This window comes from Hydractinia symbiolongicarpus, chromosome 3, assembly GCF_029227915.1.
Source record: "Hydractinia symbiolongicarpus strain clone_291-10 chromosome 3, HSymV2.1, whole genome shotgun sequence".
Taxonomy (NCBI): domain Eukaryota; kingdom Metazoa; phylum Cnidaria; class Hydrozoa; order Anthoathecata; family Hydractiniidae; genus Hydractinia; species Hydractinia symbiolongicarpus.
Genome location: NC_079877.1, coordinates 12,472,403 through 12,492,353, shown reverse-complemented (window position 1 = coordinate 12,492,353; position 19,951 = coordinate 12,472,403). Strand labels below are relative to the sequence as shown.

The following is a 19,951-nucleotide window of genomic DNA, read 5'->3' as shown; positions in this document are numbered from 1 at the left end:
ATTTCTTTCCTGCTGCATTCTCCTGGGAACCAGGTTGTTATTTTTAAGAGAGCAGTCCCATTCGAAAATATTATTAGAAAAAAAATTTAATTAGAATACTAATAAAACGTTTTTTCGTTGTGCATATGGGTTTAAATGTTACTTATTAACAGCCCATGCAATATGCCAAAAGAACAACAAATGATTGGCATTTATATATAACATCATCTCAAAATAAATGTCAAATAAGGTTAGTAGTTTGTATAAAGTTTGATTAGAGGCTCTGTGCAGCGGCAAAGTTAGCTAACATTTTCTACTTAAGACACAAGCAAGGAAAGATAAAGTAATTTTTGATATGTATGGTTAAAAATTTCAATTTATTTATCTAGCATAGATAAATGAATTAGGGTTTTTACCAATTTTCTTTCGCCCTTTTTTGATACAAATAAACAGTATATATATATGATAAAAAAATATCTTTAGCCATAAAAAGTATTAACGTGAACTTTTTCCATAACTGAATCATCTGAACCTACTTTTTTGTGAATCTTTTTACAGATTCCGCAAATTGATCAAAACACTGGTGGTCGTTTTGAAAAAGAAATAGTCCCCATAAAATTTTAAAACTGCAACATTAGTTGTTATAGGGGAATAGGGGAGGAACTTTAAATTTGTTACTGTAAAAGTTTAGCACATCCTTTTTTTGTATGTTGATTCAGTTTCTTTATAATTTAACTCAGAGAAGATATAATATTTAAACTATAAAAAAATGATGTGGTATTTACTGCATTAATAATGTGAAATTCTGTGTAATTAGATGCAGGGAGGTTCGGCTTGTGACTATTATTAAAATAACAAGAAAAAAACTCTGGAGAAACAATTTTGTCCATTAATGTTTTGCTTTGTTCAATTCATGGAAGCTTGCAATGCAGGCTAATGGCCAGAATGCTCTAACACATATAACATTGCTAACCTTTATCTACTTTGTATGAAAGTATTTTAAAGGTTTTCTACTACACATGTGTTCAGAATCCATGCATCGTAACAGAGCCTGATTTTTTTATTTTGATTCTCTGATTTTGCTTGATTTCTTGTTAAAAAAAAAAGAAAAACCCTGGAAATGGAAAAGTGGTTTGGTTATAGAAACTCCTGAAATAATTATAATTTTTTTCCCACGGCTTATTTTAATGCATGCGTACATCAAAAAGTAAAAAAGAAGATCTAGGCGAGATTGCATTTTACTTGAGGAACTTTTTTTAAAATTTTGTTTAACCTGTCTATTGGAGCAGATAAAAGTTAGCGAACCTTTTCAAATGTTTACATTTTTTGAGGTATAAGCCCTTCTGGCTATACAACTTTGCGACAGGAAGAAATATGTGGGAGCTTGCCAAAAAAGGTCTTTTTCAGTTCATTTCTTTCTACGGAAACATTGTTGAGACCTTAAAATCTATGTTATCTTTGTAATCATTCATTAAACACCAGACAAACCTGTATTATTATGAAACTAGACAGTCTGGAGAATATTTTTAAGAAAAAAAAATTATTGCTACGTGTGCTCTTTTCCACAGACCCCTTTGGTAATTTGCGTCATCAAGTTTTTCTAAGGCCACGTCCGTTTTTTGAGCATCAGAAAAATGTACAAGATGATGTTTCAAACAACTACTAGCTCCAACTGAGACAAGTCACGAAGAATTGCAACCATTTTAATCATAAAATGGACTGTAGAAATAATTCCAGTGAATCTCACATTGGAAAAAACACATCACAGAATTAAGAGCAAATCACGAAAATAGGATGTTTTTGACAGCTTCTTTTTCGCTCAGCCCTGCGCAAACGCCTGCCTTGTTAGCCGGCATTTTTGTAAAGTTGTTTTCAGGGATGGCTTATAGTCAAAACCATGAAGTTATGTGGCGATTGGAGTTGCCAGATCGTCGCTAGAGCTGTTTGGCTGTTTGTTTAGATAATCACGAAATTAGGAAGGTATAGGCTAGCTAGATGAATAACTTCTGATTAACATGTATTAATAAAAAGTTGTAATGATACCTTTGGGAAATAAAAAGACTGAAAAGGACCTTACTTCACCTAGCACCCGCATCTTTTTGCCTGCCATGCAATTGATAAAGTCAAAAGGATTACCACAAAAATGTAAACATTCAAGAAGAAGGTCTATATTTGTCATGGAGTATAATGCAAAAATTTTGCTTGCCAAACATAGGGACCTGTTCCTGCTCCACAACCCTTTATATATCGATCCCTGACTGCTAACTACGTTTTAGTTTTAGTAAAGCACCAATGCTTATCCTCCAGAACCCTAGCTAGCTACACGAAAACTTACAAATCTAAAGGATTACAAAACTTCGTCTGTCTATTAAGAAGAATATGGTGGTTCTTGGACACCCTGGCTAGCTATATCTAGAAAATAAAGTGTTTAAACTCTGAACGTTATGGTACAGCTAGCCACGTAACTTAGGTAAGAGTAGGTGTACAGTATATCCAATTAAGTTTACCAACCAAACAAAAAATAATCAAAACATGGAAATAAAGACCTCGATTAATGTAGCGAGGCAATCGATTGGACTCGCTCTTTACGTATTTGCCGTGTGTCGAATAAATTTTTTGACCACAAACCATCCGCATCACCAGGGTCTGTTGGCCCCCAACCAGTTAGTATGGAGAAAACCTCTCGTTATTGTGGTGAGAGAGAAACCTCGTTCTTAAGGGATACTTCTTTTCGCAAATTAAGCATCATTCCAATGGATATAATTTTGTATAATTCTGTATAATTTTCACACTCGAACAACTCGAGCCACAATACCCTGGTGACGAGGTTGGCGATAGAGATGAGGATTAATTACGAATGCTTTTTCAATTTTCTGGATTTTTCATTGCTATTTTTGTGTTTTATTTTTTTATTTTTTTTAGCAATTCAACTCTCTTAAGGCTGTTGAGGCAGTTCAAACAAGGGGAGAACTACACTTTTATTCCCACATTTGATAACAAAACCTAACTAAGCTTATCCCAACGCATCGCATTAAAATCCTACTAAGCCATCGTTATCCCCCAGTGCACAATGCTCTACCACTAACCCATTACTATATGAAAAACAAAAACAAGTAGGGAAGTTTATCTTGTGATCTACACAATCGCATGGTAAAATTTATCATACGCCAAAAGTATTTCACAGTGGCTTCAGCTTTCTTTTCTAGATAATAGAGAAATTTATAATTGTACTTTCTTAACATATTTTCACAAGTCTTATTTTTAAACCTTTACTTCCTTATCAGTACATGTAGTTTAAACATGTGAACACACAACAAAGCTTTCGAGATACAGTAATATTTTTTGTAAAAACCAACAATCAGAAGCTCAATAAAACCAAAAAATTAAGGTGCTTAGCTTTAAAAGAAAGATTCACCTCGCCAGCAAAGCTTGCCAACAATGACAAAGAAAGAAAACTCAAAACAGACACTGTAGAAAAAAGAAGCGCTACCTCATCGCAAAACACTACGAATACAACACTTTCTACATTGAAAAAAAGAAAAAAACACGTTAGGACGAGATAACCAACCTTGTCCCCAGGGTCTTGTGACCCCATGAGCCGTTATCACGGAGTGGCTTCGCCGCTATCAACTTCACCAACAAGGCAAAATGCCCTGGAAACGAGGTTGCGAGCTAACAGCAGATATTAACCTCTCAGTAGATCAGCTTTGGGTAGTTCAATCTGTTATAATCAATTTTTAAGCCTTTTTACGGACTGCATTCTTGCTTATTTCGCTCTCATACGCACCTAGTACGAGCGCACCGCTCTACGGAGCCAAGCAAGCTAATACGACAAAATGTGCAAAAACCGCAAAGAACTGTTTGATTTGTTGATTATGTAAAGAAAGCTGCGATTACGAGAAAATATAATTTCGGATAATTAATCAGATCGTGGTGGAACGTGTTCTGGATTTATTTATCCTCATTTTTGCATGAATGGCTTTTGTTTTTATTTCAGATGCATGGCAAATTTTTAAAAATGGAATATAAATTATATTCAGAGTATTACTCCAATAAGCGCCTTTTTAAGTTCGCATTTTAAAATATTAAATTTAACGTTACTTCAGATGTGGAAAAGGCAAATAGGCACAGGACCAAGCTCTTTCTGACTAAAAATCTCAGACAGCGAGAGAGCAAAAGCCCTGGTAACGAGGTTGATACACGGCAAATCAGTTGGAACGTATTTTTTACAGGGCAAGAATTACTCAAATCTCCTGGGAGTTAGGGCAAGTGTGTATGCGCAACCTCGTCCTTAGAGGATCTTGTGGCCCCGTAAAACAAATTGCTATGGGGATGAGGTTGATGTGTGTGAAATATCCCTCTTCCTACCAAGCATAGCTTAGATAGGGCACATGCTAAAGAAATAGTGGGTAGGTGAGAAAACAAATAAGCCGCTTGTATGTGTGATCACGTGCTGTTTTCCCTGACGTGCTTTATGTCAGGCACGTGCTTTGGCGCTTTACCTGACTTAGTGTCAGATGCGCCTTCGTGCTTTATTTTTTACGTCGCATTTTAAAGTTTTAGGCGATCAACGCAGAATGAGTTTGGAAAAAAAATTAGCGGATTTGATCACATGAAATAAAAAAAACTTCAACAACCTCAAATACTTATTCTCTATCCAGGATTTAAAGTCATCTTTGGAATAGAAATTATAACAAAACATGATTAACGCATTTAACAGGCTAATTTCCTTTGCAACTCTCTCACAAAATTTAACTTGTTAGCCAAATGGGATCCAATTAAAATAAAAACTTGTTATCCTTAAGTGCCAGAGCTGAAGAAAACAACGTTTTGACGGCTCTGAAGGTAACTAAAATTGATGGAAAATTTAGCATTCTCATTTCCAATGTTTCTTGCGATAAACCTTTTTCCAACCTCGATCTCAAGGTAATAAAAAAGAGACAAAGAACCTGAGGGTGGAGGTTGACCTTTTTCTAAAAAAGCTTTAAGAACGAGAATGAAAATTCACGTCATCTAGACAAAAAGAAAAAAAGAAGGAGATTACGAGGTAATCATTGAAAGAAACTCTTCTATCTTTGATTTCAGTAAATGAGAGTACATCTGAAAATTTAGGGTATTAATTGTAAAATTGACCTTTGTAAGCACATTGTGAATGACTTGGTATTGATTTGATGATATTGTTGACGGGTTGCAAGTTCATTTTTCCACGTTAAATTGTTTGACACTTTGCCAGAGAATAAGTTCTTAAAAATTGTATTTATTACAAGTGTTTTAAAACAAGAAAAATCGTTACGTTAAGTTACGTAATTGTTATGTTAAGTTACTTCTAACCATGATCTCATTTAAGTTGTACAACATCATTCTTAGAGCATTTGACCCTTTTGATTAGGACCCTGGGAAGGAAGATGGGAAGTTGTCCAGAAGGTTCATATTTCAAAACGCAAAAACTGCGCTTCAAAGCAGAGGTTAATTTGTTCTTTTCCGCCTAATCATCTCACTTCTCAATCTGCTTTGTTTGCGCGGTCTTGAAGAAATTGTTTATTTTTCACCGAACTGAGCAAAAATGCGTTTATAAGTTTGTTGTATAATTTCGTTGTGTGTTTTACTTTTTGTGGGCTAATTAGCATTAAAAAAATGCTGGATAAATAAAAAACGATGAAGACCGTTATGTGTACTATTGTGATGTAAATGAGTCACAATCTTTCAATAAACTATGATAAAATTTGTTTTCATTTGCGGTAAAAGAAAGCCTGGATTAGCAAAAACACGTTATCATTTGAAACGTGAAGCTTACAAAAACAAAAATATGGTTAACACCGTTGCTATAGTGAAAGTTATAACTTCTTTGCTAACTGCTTCGTCAAAAGACATTAGGCTAACCCTGAACATGTGCGCAGATAGGATCAAAAACTTATATAAAACAAACGAACAAACGTGAGCTTGCTGCAAATTTGTGGTGAATATATTGCAGAAAGACAATGAACTCCGTTGAAATATAAAAAGGAAGCCACAAGTTAGTGCAAGGGAAAGAAGCAAAAGTATTCTGAAAAGGTGACAACAAGCCGTCAAATATTTCATCTTTTAACGCCGTCGTCGTCATCAGAACATCGCCATGGTAGGTTTAATAAACATAATCGGAATTACTTTCCTATTTTTTGATTACAATTTCCGGAACATACAATTTCAAAGAAAGCAGTGCCATACGTTAACGACATTTTTAAGCGAGCGCTTACGTCAGTGATTTTTTGAAAAAAGCACACATGACACCTTCTTGGTGGTAATATGATTTATCAAAAAAAATTGTTTCTGTTAAAATAAGAATAGTTAACACGAAAACGGTTTCGTTTAAAAACTTATCCAAATAAAGACTTTCAAAGAAATTTATTTCCCTTTAGGTGTGTTGTCAAAAGTCCAATTTCCTATTGAGATTGTAATTTAAGATAAGATAATATCCATATTCGACTGTAATTTTTGTTATAATAGGGTCTTATGACTAGCGCAATTTCTAAGATTTTTGATCCCATTTTATTTCATATGTGCAATCAAGAAACTGCGATAAATGAGTCATTTAAACCTGGGTAGAAATCCGTTTAACTGACAAAGTATTATTTCTTTAACCCTCACTAATTAGTCCTACACAGCATTGCATCAAGAACATCCGCGTGACGGATTTCCCTGTCCTTTAAGAAGACAACAATTGTCCATTTATATCTTTCTCAAGTTTAAAATTAATTTATATGGCGTAAAACAAAAATCATTAGTATTTTAAGAAATTGTTTTACGAAAACGTGGAAATTATTTCTTTCTGTTGCCGGTGAAGTAAAAGCACCTCTGTGAGGACGGTAAGACCGAAAATTATTAAAAATTGAGAACATATTAAAAACGTTAGAAGTTCTATTCTAGTATTCCTAAGAAAGGACTATATTTGTTTTTCCTATTTTAGGGCTACAAGTGGGTTTTTGCAATAAGGTAACTTCAGCATCCACTATTTTTGAAATCTTTCCAAGATATGACCATATAGTTTCTCATTTTCGTAAGAACAAAAATAAGAGCATTGAGCCTGAACAAGTACATCGATCAGCCTCTAGTGATAAGTTGGGCAAGAAATGTCCTGATGCGCAGCTTGAGTCTTTCATGTTAGTTGGTGCATATCTTTTAATTTATTAAACCGTATATAAATTGTAAAATCGACAAATGATCTAACGTTTTTAATAGAATACAGTCAGAAACCAAAATTAAGCATGAACCTAAATGATTCTCTTTTCCTGTACCGTTGTGCTATATTTTGGAAATCTATGTGGAAACCCTTTCTTTTAAAAACATATCAGTGAAACCCCCCGTAACAAACTATGGTCGTCAATGTTTTGGTTGCGTAGTTGGTCATCATACTAAAAAGATTTAATGGCTTCTTTGGATTTAACATCTTATTGTGGTATGACGCGCAGTATGAATCATATGTGGGAAATAAATCTGAGAAAACAGAGATTGACACTGGGCAGCTGAAATTGTTATGTTCGTCGTTCAGTTTTTCTCTAGCTAACTTCGTATATATTATTAAATACCGTTGTTGTCTTTTCTAGGTTATAAGAATGATGAATAAAAAAGATAAAGCTGATTGCTGCAAAGATGCTAACCCACAAATACGAACACAATTCACACCGTTCACAAATTTACGTAAAAGTTTTAGAAGGCTAAAGCAAAGAAAGGTAAAAAAGGCACTATCAATAGACTCCCTTTTAGTTGATGTCCCTCCAAATAAAAAACAAAGTGGTAAATATAAAGAAGCTGAAAAACACAAATGCAAGAATAATCATAATGGTAAAGAAAATTCAAGAAATATTCTAAAACGCTTTACGCTGGGGAAGCGTTCTTCTAATAAAGGTAACACAGTTGATATCAAAGTTGTAGACAATAATCGTTTTAGTATCATAGAATGGTCATCTTGCGAATCTTTAGCAGAACCAGGGAGAGTTAAAGCCAGAAAACATAATTCACTACGGCGTTCTAGAGCTTCGCTTTTTATCCCTACTGATGGTTTGGTTGAACATAAATTTATGCCTCCAACAACAACCAAAATTACACGTTACAACAGTGTAGACCAAATTAATCAGCCAAATATATCTTTAAAAGAAAATAAATGGCATTCTTCACATAATGTGGCAGTAAAATCTTCACCTGAATTGAAAGAAGAAAACTCAAGTTCAGAATTAACTTCAGCTGCTAAGAAGAAAAAAGTTTGTAATAAGAGAACTCATCATTCACTGTCGTTATCGAACATTAATGAACACAAAGATGAAGAAGAAACTGATATTGATATTGGAGATATTGATGAAGATGTTGCAAACCATAATGTTATGGAAACGAGTTGTGACAAGATAAATCTTTCTACAGATATCAGTGAAGGTTTAAATAAAATTGTTGAAACTCTAGATATGAAGACACAACACGATGAATGTGATTTACATGTTTCTAACAGAGAAAAGAAACCATGCGTCAAATTATACAGTAAATCTATATGCGCATCTACGCCAGCACTTAACAGGCCACCTGTGCCTTCTGCTCCCAAACCTATCAGCAGGCGTGACAGAATTTTAAAATCTGCCTCTACTGAGGGTCTTTCACCTAGAAAATTTGCTAAAAATCATGAGATTTATCCCAACAATGTTGGTGTTCAGCAATTCATAAAAGTGCCTGAAAAGTTTGTCTCAGACACTCAGACACACGTTGATCTTGAAGAAAAAACCAAAAGTACATCCTTAAAAAATACAAGGTTAAAAAGGCCTCTGTCATCATGTAAAAGTATGGATGATATGCCTGCATTTATTGCTGACATGGGAAATGTATGGAAAAAGTGTGAAACAGTATATGTAAGTTTGATTATGTATTTTTTAAATTGAATGGTGTGTATTACAGTGAAATTTCTGTGTGGATTAAATTTTAACAGTGATGTATAACTTTCCAATTTTTAGATTTATATAAGTTAATTGAAATAGCAAGTGATTGTATAAAATGTGATTTCATAAAAATGCTTCATTATTATGCATTATGCATAATTTCAAGGTAACTGTAAATGCATTAAGAGATTTTTCATTTCCTACCGCATGAGCAGTACATATATTTTTGCTAAATAAATGTATATAAGTAATTAAAAAGTTCTTTAAAAACAATTTAATAAGACTTATGCATTGATCATGCTTTGCTATAACTACTAATAGGTGTCAGAAGTCAGGAGTCATAATCTTTATCACAAAAGATTTATTACCATTGTGAAATAACAACTAAATGCATCTCTTTCTTCCGGTCTTAGTCTAACTCTTAAGTGGGTTATTATGGTAAATTATGGGCTGCATGACTACCGGTTAAGCTCAAAATGCCTTAAAGTGCATTTGACTTTATTTTTTCATGAAGAGGCCATGTAATACTGTTTATATTGAGATGCCTAATTTTCTGTTGATTTATTAAAAACATGGATGATGTGTATAACAAATGTATTATACATAATGTGTACACAATGCAAATAAAAACATTTGTAATGTGTATATCTGGATATGAACTCATTTTAGTTGTTTTTATTTTAAAGTACACTTAATTTTTGTTTTGCTATAAGGTCATTAGAATTACATCATTCATAATATGTATATATGTACTCAATAATCAAAATATGAAATATTTTGCAAACATTTACTATTCAAATGTCCCTCCTTTATTTGCAATTTAAACCTTTATTTTGCCTATAAAGCTTGTTTTAACTAGAAATTTTAGGTCTGTTAAGATGCTGCGAAAATGTTAAAAGTTGTGCTTGTGCCCTTTTCATGGTAATATGGAATGACCCTGCCATTTCTAGATCAGTGCCTGAAAACAAGATATGTAATAGTGCTTAGATAAAGCACAAGCTCAAGGTCACACAAATACATCTTTAAATATAAAATCACTTAAAAAAGACCCACTTAAGTAGGAGATTTGCTGGTTTAATTTTTTTCATAACAATGAATTTAATAGTTTCTCACAAGGTTTAATTTCTAACAGTTAAGCTGCTTCTGCACAGGATAAAGTGTTGACATATCACCATATAGCATATTGTCCAAAGATTACTAAAGTTTATAAAGAACACAAGTCGTAACATGAGTCATGCTGAGAATAAAGGATGCAGAAACTGTATATACAGCCAAAAGTTGTTTACAAAACACCTAGGCTAATTATAATTGTCCTCTGCATTATTATTTAACAACACAAACCAACCACATTGTAGCTCCTAAGCTTCTAGACATAAGCCCATACTTCAAGTAAAAAAAATGCGAAACACAGTAAAAAACTGTTTTACCATGAGAAAATCCTTCATTAGAGTGAGAAAGTCAGGGTTTAGAGAGGAACACACAAATGGTTAGACATGTCCTTGTGTGACTGCAAATAAATACTATACATGTTTCCAATCTGGACTGCATGCAAATGAATTTTGCAAAGAAATCTCCTTCATAACAAATTGTAGAATAAAAAACCATCGCATTTTCAAAACAAATTTTTATCGTCCTTTAAACAATTGTTTTATTTTATTTATATATAAAATATCAAATTAAATATATTATCATCAGATTATATAATTGTAAAATAGCAATATACCATTTTTGCATCCTTCTCTCAAAACTTTAATAATACAAACTTAATAAATTTACAGTGGGTTTGGTTTACGTACCTTGTACTAAGTTTCATGAGTAGATTTTTGCAGATTCTTGTTAAAGGTTCGCACATTTTCATTTTTGCAAACAACATAACATTCCTGTAAATTCTTTTAAAAGAAAGCTGTTTGTGGATTGGAGTGGAGTAAGTGTAAGTGCTTTATCCAGAAAATTTCTGGTAAAATATTTATGTATTTATACATGCATTTTATTTACTCACATATATATATATGTAAATGATTTTGGCATCAGTGTCCCATATTCTTCCTTATGAAATTGTGCTCTTTAATCTTATCTCTCTGAGTTAAAATTTTAGAACTATCAATTTGAGAATTTGGTAAAAATCCATGACAAGTGCAGAAATAAATGACCTACAATAATTAAAACAAATAACAGAATAACCTTCTGTATAACATCGTTATAAAATTAAGCTTTTAAGTAAAACATAATTGTAAATGCCTTAGTTGCCAGTTTGTTTAAATACTCGCTATATATTCCTAAACTTAAAGAGCTTGTTGAAGGTGATACTACACGAGTGGCCTAATTATTTTCAATACATTTGTGCTTTAAAAGGTGATACACAAGAACAGCTATTTCATTCAACAAAATCTCTTCAGAATCACTAAATATTGAAGATTAGAGTGTGCCTTTTATATAAAACAAAGAAGACTTGTCGAAACAACACCAATGTAAAGGACTTAAAATTCGACCTCCATTTTGCTTTCACGCACAAATGGAACATAAATAGGCCTGAAAAACATTGTTAATCCTATTATATAAGCAATTTTGGCTAAAATAGGTTTTTTCCAGCATTTGATGGTGAATGTTTACGTAAAAAAAGAATATTTCTGGCAATATAACACAAGCTATCATGTTTCCGTAATCCTATTAAATAAGTGTTTAGATATATATATATATATATATATATATATATATATATATATATATATATATATATATATATATATATATATATATATATATATATATATATATATATATATATATATATATATATATATATATATATATATATATAAATATACATCCAAAGCCTTCATAAATGTTTATTTTCTTTCTAGACTCTTCCACTTGCTATAGCTGAGGCTGTTTGGGATCAAACCAGTTTAAATGACGATGAGTTGATGTTTTCGTCAGGCGATGTTATAAATGTGTTGTTTATGGAAGATGAACACTGGTGGTGGGGTATGAAAGACAATCAAGAAGGATGGTTTCCAGCTTCTTATGTCAGGGTATGTAAACTTGTTTACCTGTATTGTGTCACAGCGTTGTCTGTCTTAATTTATAGTGAAAAATTACATATTTAGGAAATTTTTTTAAAAATTATGCAGCAGTGATGTCTAAAAATGAGAGAAAACTTATTTCTTATTAAGTTGCATCCATTGGAAACCTTTTGTTGCCACCCCCGTTTATGGTAAAATTAGTTGCTACACACTTATTTACAACTGTGTAATCATAAAACAATTTCCAAAATTGTTAAATTTTTTTCAGTATATAAATTTAGAAACTACAAAACGCGGATTCTTTTTAAATGGATATAAGTTTGCACAATTTACTGTTATTAGAAATCCGAAAAAAATCAAAACATCCTTTTGCAATTATGCTTTAAAAATACTCATTTTGACTTTATTTTTAACACTCCTTAATTCTTTTGTTTGGTTTTTCGTTACTAATGTTTTTAACTTTAATACTGTAGTAACTGAAATATTCATTGTGTATAAATATTCATAAATAAATGAATGAATAACTGAATTAAGTTTGAATAAATTTATGTAAACTAATGTTAACTAATTAACTTTATCTGTTCGGATTAGTTCTATTCACCTATAAAGAAACTATAAAACAAAGTTTAATAATTTTAAAGACATCGTTCAGACATTGTTCCTTTGTGATGTTTTGAATTTTTCTTCATATTTTTTACATTTCTATATTTGCTGCAAATGAGAACTTGTAAAAAATCACAAACTAAGTTGTATTTGAATAAGAGATATAGCTAAATATAGATAAAAATATAGATACAAAATTAGCATCCTATATTCAGGGAATTTTATTGCAATTAATTAATAGAATCGTGAAGTTTCATGTCATGCTGTATTTCCTTACAAAGTGTCTTGATGAGTGTTTGTGAGCAGAGCAATAACCTTGAAATCTGAAATACTAAATTTTCGTTATTATATATTTTAAAAATTTAGGTTGAGAGAGAAACTTCTGTGGGAAGGTATTCTTTCAAGCAGTTAAGATAAACTAATGTTTTTTTAAAATAAATTCGAAAAAAAGTTAACAGGCTTAATTTTCTGCTGCTATTGTTTAAGGAATATTGAGTCAGTAAGTTACGTGAATAGTCCAATGTCAAAATAAAGTTTTCCAATTTGAATAGCAATAAAAAGCAATTGTTCTTTTTAAACGTTTGTTTGTTTATCTGTCATTGCATCAATGATATCTCAACTCTAGATGTACACATCATTATTACCCAATATAGACAATTACAAATTTACTAATGTTTTTGTAATCATGTGTAGACTGATAGATTTTATCAGTGCAACACAATTTGATTTTAAGGATAGTGAAAAGGTTTTAATTTCTTTTAAAATTAGGCTAATTGGGTTTGACTTAAAGTATTTTTTCCAAATTGCCAATAGCTAATAGGTATATACTGTTCTGATTTTGCATTTAAAACAACAACAACAACAAATTTTTAAAAATATGTGCGCAATAGAACAAACTAAGGATATTATTCTCTCTCGAAATGTGTCAATTTATTTTCTTATCAACAGGAAGACATAATTACATCGATGAATACAGTCTTTATCAACAAACCAATTTATGTTTATTAGTTTATTTATTGATTAAACAAACTTGTTTTAAATCTTTCTTGCCAGTTTATAACTCTTTCCTTTCATAACAAGCTCATGTTGAGCTTAATTTCCTGATGAGACTGTAATTTATGTCATTCTTTCACTGACATGTTTTGAATTCTATCTGAAAGCAGGATGAGGAGACTTGTGCAATTTTTCTTTTAAGTTAGTTTCTGAATTGTTGATAAAACTTTGTTCTGGTTGTTGATTTTATAGTATGTTATTTTTTCTATGTATATTGTGCATTTTCGGTAATAGTCTGGCAAGCTATTTCTACACTTTTAGTGCCTGCCCTTGTTCAGGACTATTGTGTAATATTAGTACATATTTTTCAAGTGTACAAGTTAACCTCTTTAAATAAATATGACATAGATTTTATTTTTGATTGTGACCTTAGTAATGTTTTTGTGTAGTAAGTGATACTGCATATTTTTTGGAATTGGGGCTATTACAGATTACTATCTCTCCCTGTTTTTGATAACAGTATTTGGCATTGAAGTTACAATATCAATTTAATACGAATACATTTTGATATATTTTTCATGTATATCAGCTTCGAGTTGTGCAAGAGTTATCTGATGATAATAAATCTTCCGATATGGTGTGCAAGGATGTCGTTGGAGATGCTAACATTGATGATATCACTGATGCCGCAATTCAAGCTAAAATCGCACGAAGAGAAAAAATAATGGCTGTCAGAGCTAAGTGTGTTGAAGAATTGCTAAATACAGAAAAAGATTATGTGAAGTTACTTAAGAATATTATTGAGGTAAGAAAATTTTTAAATCTTTCAGTGGTTCTTGGAAGGTTATAGTTTTCTTGTTAATCTAAATTCCAATTTCTTAAAAAAGTTGGTAACCTTTAAAATATGTTTCAATTTTACTTTCTAGGGTTATCTAAATAAAGTTCGGGAAGACCCTGTATTGTTTTCGAGTGAAGATGCTGATATGCTGTTTGCAAACATTGAACAACTTTACGAGTTCCATAAAATTTTTCTTCGAGAATTGCAAGATGCTATTGTATTGGATAAAATGGAGACCAGCGTAGTTGGGGATATATTTTTGAGAAATGTAAGTTGCATTGGTCAAAAATATTATATTAAGTCAAAGACTCTTGTGATTTGACAGTTGGACAGTTTTTAGTCTCTTTTTATCTGAATACTAATACTAATTTTTATATCAACTTAATAAAATTTCGAATCTGAATTTGATATCAGAATTGATAACTTTTTAGTTCTGATGGGAATGCTTTAGCAGTTCACTGTCTGGTGTGTGTTATACGTTGTTTCTAGGACAAATTACAGCAAAGCAAGGCAATAAATAACCTAATTTTGTTTATGTTTTTTTCAGTACTCGAAGTTTGAAATCTACTCACAGTACTGTAATAATCAGCCAAGATCAAGTGCAAGGCTATCAACTCTCACAAAAGAGAAAAAATACAAAATGTTTTTTGAGGTATGTATATATCAATACCACCTAAACAACTTCGTACTCCTTTGTTGTGATAGTTACCATAGCTTGTAGTAATGGTAAACTTGAGTAAAGTATGGATATTTTCTCACCTATAGACTTGCAGGTTACGCCAAAATATGATTCGTTTGTCTCTTGATGGTTTTCTGTTATCACCTGTACAGCGAATATGCAAGTATCCTCTACAGTTGAAGGTATGTGGCATCTTTCTAACTTTATATCACCATACTTCATTGCACACAACCTTTATGTATGAATACAGCATTCACTGTAATTTATATATAGCAGTAAATTCCTGTTGTTCAGTTCCATTTTTTGATTCCATACAAACTGTAATTTGTTTGTTTGCACCAATAGGAGCTGTTAAAACATACACAATCCGACCATGAAGACTATACAGCACTAGTGGACGCTCGGAAGTGTATGCAAAATGTCGCTTCGTTAATAAACGAACGAAAAAGACGATTAGAAAATGTAAATAAGTTAGCTCGTTGGCAATTGACTATATCCAACTGGAGAGATGCTGATGTTGTGACGAGAAGCAGTGATTTGTTGCACAAAGGGGTTGTACATAAAATTAGCGATGAGAAGGCGCCTGTAGAACGCGTTGTTTTTCTGTTTGATCATCAATTGATTTATTTTAAGAAGGACCTTACTAAACGTGAATCTTTATCATACTGCGGTCGTATCGACCTGGACAGTGCTATTATAGAAAACGTTGAAGACAATACGATTTCTACAGAAGAAGATTTGATTTCCAATGCATGGAGAATATTTAATTCTGCGAAAAAGAAATGGTATTATTTTTACACTGACTGTTTTAAAAAGAAAGAAGCGTGGATGAAAGCTCTTGAAGAAGAGAGAAAACATGTCAAGGACGAACTAGAAAAAGGTACCAGCGTTGTTAAAGTAGCAACGATACGTGGCTTGTGTTTAACGATCATTACGTTAGCTTGACTTCTCCAGTATCCAAAGCTGTATTAGATTTTCTGTTCCAATTTTTAGTTTGCACGTTTGTAAGTTTAAAAAATGCGGTTGCATAAATCAAGGGAGAACGTCTATTGATCAAACCTTGCTACTCTAACATATTTTAAACATTAATAAAATCTTTTAGGTTTTGTGGTATCAGCAGAAGTAAGAACCACAGCGATGGAGAACGCATACATTAAACACATAGCAGGTAAGAAGATCGGATTTGTTGGTGTATATCCCCATTGTTTACCCTCAGTAGCCTTAATTGCTGACCGTTAATACTGCCTATTTGGCAAAAGACTGGGAATTGGGCCGAGTCCGGGATTTTTGACTGGGAATTAGACTCTACGAGTCTAATTCCCAGTCAAATTATTCTAGAGGATATAAAAGTGTGAATTGATCATATTTGCTTAACATTCGGCATGAGAATAGGATTGATATCTTAGGCGGGTGTCTAATTAAGCGCTCCTTGTGCTTGTAAGGTTCTCGTAGCTCAAATGGAAGCTTTAAATGCACTTAAGCCCCTTAGGTGGACCTTGGTAGATAACGGCACCAATAGGCACTGAAGTGGCTATTCTTGGTAAATACAGCATAATCAAGTGTATTTCGTTCCAACCACATAGCCCAAGCAATCTCAGGTGGTCACGTTTCGTATGAATGCGTGGTTCTTGTCCGCTTGAGGAGGTGGACTTATTACGTATTTCTTTGTTTACATCATGAGTAAGTTGTGGTTGAGACTAATAAGTCCGGTCTGACTCCCACTTTTAAATTATGCAATGACCATTTTTATTTAAATACAATCGTCATCAATAGTAATTATGCATAGAGACATTGAAATGATACAGAAAATAGGCGTAACCAACAATTGATGCATTGTTGCATGGACAACTGTTAAATGTTTTGTTTTTTTTACTTTGGGAGACTTTTTACTGGCGCCTTGCCGAAAGGGATTCCTTTGTATGTAGTTATTTGAGACGGAAATTGGAGAAATTTGAAACAATTTGTAAAAAGAATTTTTTATGAAAAATATGTGAAATATGAAGTCAGCGTGATCGAACTTCCTTACCGTTCATATAATTGGTGTGTTTATTGAATTGGTCTTTGTACATATAATTAATTATAGTTTCGGAAAAACCTCATTACATCTCTCATATTGCTAATTAGTTAATTAACTCAATATCAACTGAAGTGCTGTCAAAATTACAGCAGCTTGTATTTTTCTTTCTGTATTATCACTTGTTAAAAATCGAGTAGTCAGTCATCACTTACCACATGAAATTTTGTTTCTGGTACTCTTCATATCCCCACTTATCAAGCGAATTTTTCTCCTGGCCATACAACTTGTTCGTATTTTTTTTCGTCCTTGTTCTCCTTCAGCGAGAAGAAGTGCGACGGGTGTAGTTATGGAAATCTTTCCCGTCGCTACCATCTTTGAGAAACCTTTTTTTGTTGCATCAGCTTTTTCAAAGAATGAAGGTTTTGCGACTTTGCCCGATTCGGAAATTCTTGAAAAAAACTTGAACACAAATGTAGGTTCTCCGAAAATATCTATATCATAATGCCCGTATACGTCTGTCCGTCCGTCCGTCTGTCTGTCTGTCACGCAAAATGATAGCTTAGCTGCGACGGGCGAACCCGTGGATTTTTCCACGGGCTAACGACTAGTAATAAAATATTTGTGAACGTAAATTTTCCTAATTTTTTATTTATTTTGCGAAATAAAAAAATCAGTGATAGTGTTTAGTTGACATTTCATTGAAACTTTACACGTTACACGAATTAATATCCGTTAGGTTAATTTTTTTTAAATTATTTTTTTAACCACGTGCAATCTCAGTGTACGCTAGTCTAATTGAGAACATTACTTTCAAATTGGTAACATTTCAACTTTCAATGCACACTTAACTCAAAATGTATATATTATTCTTAATTTTAGAATTAAAAAAGGGAAGAATGAGACGCAAGTCAATAGCTACATATCACGCAGACTTACAAACCACAGACCCGTACTCGCTCACTCCAAAATACACGTCACCCACTTCATTTGACGACACAGCCGCCGCTGTGAGAAAACGGAACAAAGCACGACGAAATCGTTCATTTAGATTGTCACTACAAGGGACGATATTTGATAAATAACATCAATATATGTTTGATATTTTAACTGCATCGTTTGACGTGTATATAAACAGTAGGTGAAGTGCTTATTTTTGCGCAGTTCCATGTGTCCATTTTAGTTAAAAAATCCTTCTCGAGGTTATGCATAAATGAAGTGTATTGAGCTAAATAAAAAAAATTTAATTGAAGCACATTACTGAGTTAAGTCGTTCACTCACGCCTCATCGCTTAGCTAGTTTTTGTTGATCGTCCACAAGGATTATTGTACATAGGTATGTGTTTTTTAACTTTGAATCATAATAAGGGAAAGACATCACGAAATTTTATATTTAAATAATTTTTTTATAATTTTTTAATGTTCTGTTTGGATTGTTATTTTTGTTATATTTTCGGACCATGTGAATGATCGTTAACCGTCTATTTTTGTTAATTTGAACCACCTCTTTGAAAAAAATGGCCATGAAACTGCTTTGGAAACTTGTAGCGAAGATAGATTACTCTTTCTCTCTCTCGATAAAACCAATAAATTTGTTAATCGTTAAACGTAACGGTTTATAAAGATTGTTGACCATATACCTGTCATCAGCTACAAACCATCTTTTTTTTGTTTCATAAAATTATCAAGTTTTTCTGGCCTAAAACGTTTCTGCAATAATGGTTGATTTAATGCTCCACCATAGAACATTTTTTATGCATAAAAGACGTATTTAAAAATTATACAGCAAAACAACACATCTCTTATTTGTAGATATAAATGTTTATTTTTATACACATGAACTTCGTAACCAGTTCTTTAACTAGTGAAATTATATAAAGTATTGGTAACTAGTTTGTTTACACACTTATTTGGTGAATTCTTTTATAGCTTGTGAATATTTTAATACCTTTTAAAGTGAAAATATATATTATTATGATGAACAGTATCTCTCTTTTTTTACAATTCCTTTACGTTGAATTGTGTCTTCATGCTATCTGAAGAAGAACTTTAGTCGAACATGAGTTTGTAAAATTGCAAATTTCGCGGAATTAATTTTCGCGAATCGCTTAAAAAGTAAAACAGCGCGGATTGAGGCGTAGAAGAACCAGTTTATTCAAAAATGTTTTTATCATAAATTTTAGCTTACTGATGTATTAAAGACGTTTTTTTAAAAAACAGAAACTAAGATGGCACTTACGAATTACCAGAATAATGACCCTTTCCTTTCACCCTCGTTTCCAGGAAATTTTGCCTTTTTGTTGTGAGAGAAGGACTATCCTGACCTTCTCCACCCTTTTAGAACTTTTATAGATTGTTTTGTTTTACAAAAATTTGAGACATAATTTTCACGGTAATAAGTACGTTCTAACACCATAGGATGAGGGAAATCGTAATTCTGATACAACAAACACCGTTGAGGGAACCAGCAATCATTCATCGGTGTTAAAAAAAAAAAATTGAAAAGAGTAAGATAGAAAAGAATAGTTTGAGAAAAATTTTTCACGTCAAATTTGAGTTTTTTTTAGCGAAATGTCAAAAATGTAAGTTATGTGATCGGATTTTAAATAAAGTTCGGTATAATTTCTTGTAGATAAAGAATTTCTTTGAATTGCAAATATTTTCTTTGGTGAAAAAAGTTCTGGCAAAAAAATGTGTAAAATTTTTAAGAAAAAGAGTTTTTTCTGCTAAAATTCTGACAAAATATTGATTAATTTTAGTGAAAGGTATTTCTTAAGTAGCATAAAATGTCTAGAATCTATTTTAAGCGAAAAAGAGTTTATTTTTAACAGGAAAAAAATTATCTAGTTATTGATAAACTTCTTGGCCGCTGTAGAGCAGAGTTATAACATTTCTACCAATCGTGAAGATGAAATGGCAGAAATTGTA

General features: G+C 32.2%; 1 protein-coding gene across 2 annotated transcripts; it reads left to right on the top strand.

Moving 5' to 3' along the window:
- Nucleotides 1–5,866: 5,866 nt before the first annotated feature.
- Nucleotides 5,867–19,007, top strand: LOC130635765 (spermatogenesis-associated protein 13-like). Of its 2 annotated transcripts, XM_057445233.1 has the most exons (10): nt 5,867–6,094; nt 7,560–8,846; nt 11,735–11,905; nt 14,082–14,297; nt 14,419–14,598; nt 14,878–14,982; nt 15,096–15,191; nt 15,355–15,889; nt 16,112–16,177; nt 17,906–19,007. In XM_057445233.1, the coding sequence occupies exons 1-10, from the start codon at nt 6,092–6,094 to the stop codon at nt 18,106–18,108; spliced, it is 2,862 nt and encodes a 953-aa protein (XP_057301216.1). In that variant the 5' UTR covers nt 5,867–6,091; the 3' UTR covers nt 18,109–19,007. The 2 variants fall into 2 exon arrangements, with proteins under 2 accessions (XP_057301216.1, XP_057301217.1); XM_057445234.1 differs by lacking the exon at nt 5,867–6,094 and having other exon boundaries at nt 7,443–8,846.
- The last annotated feature ends 944 nt before the right edge of the window (nt 19,008–19,951 follow it).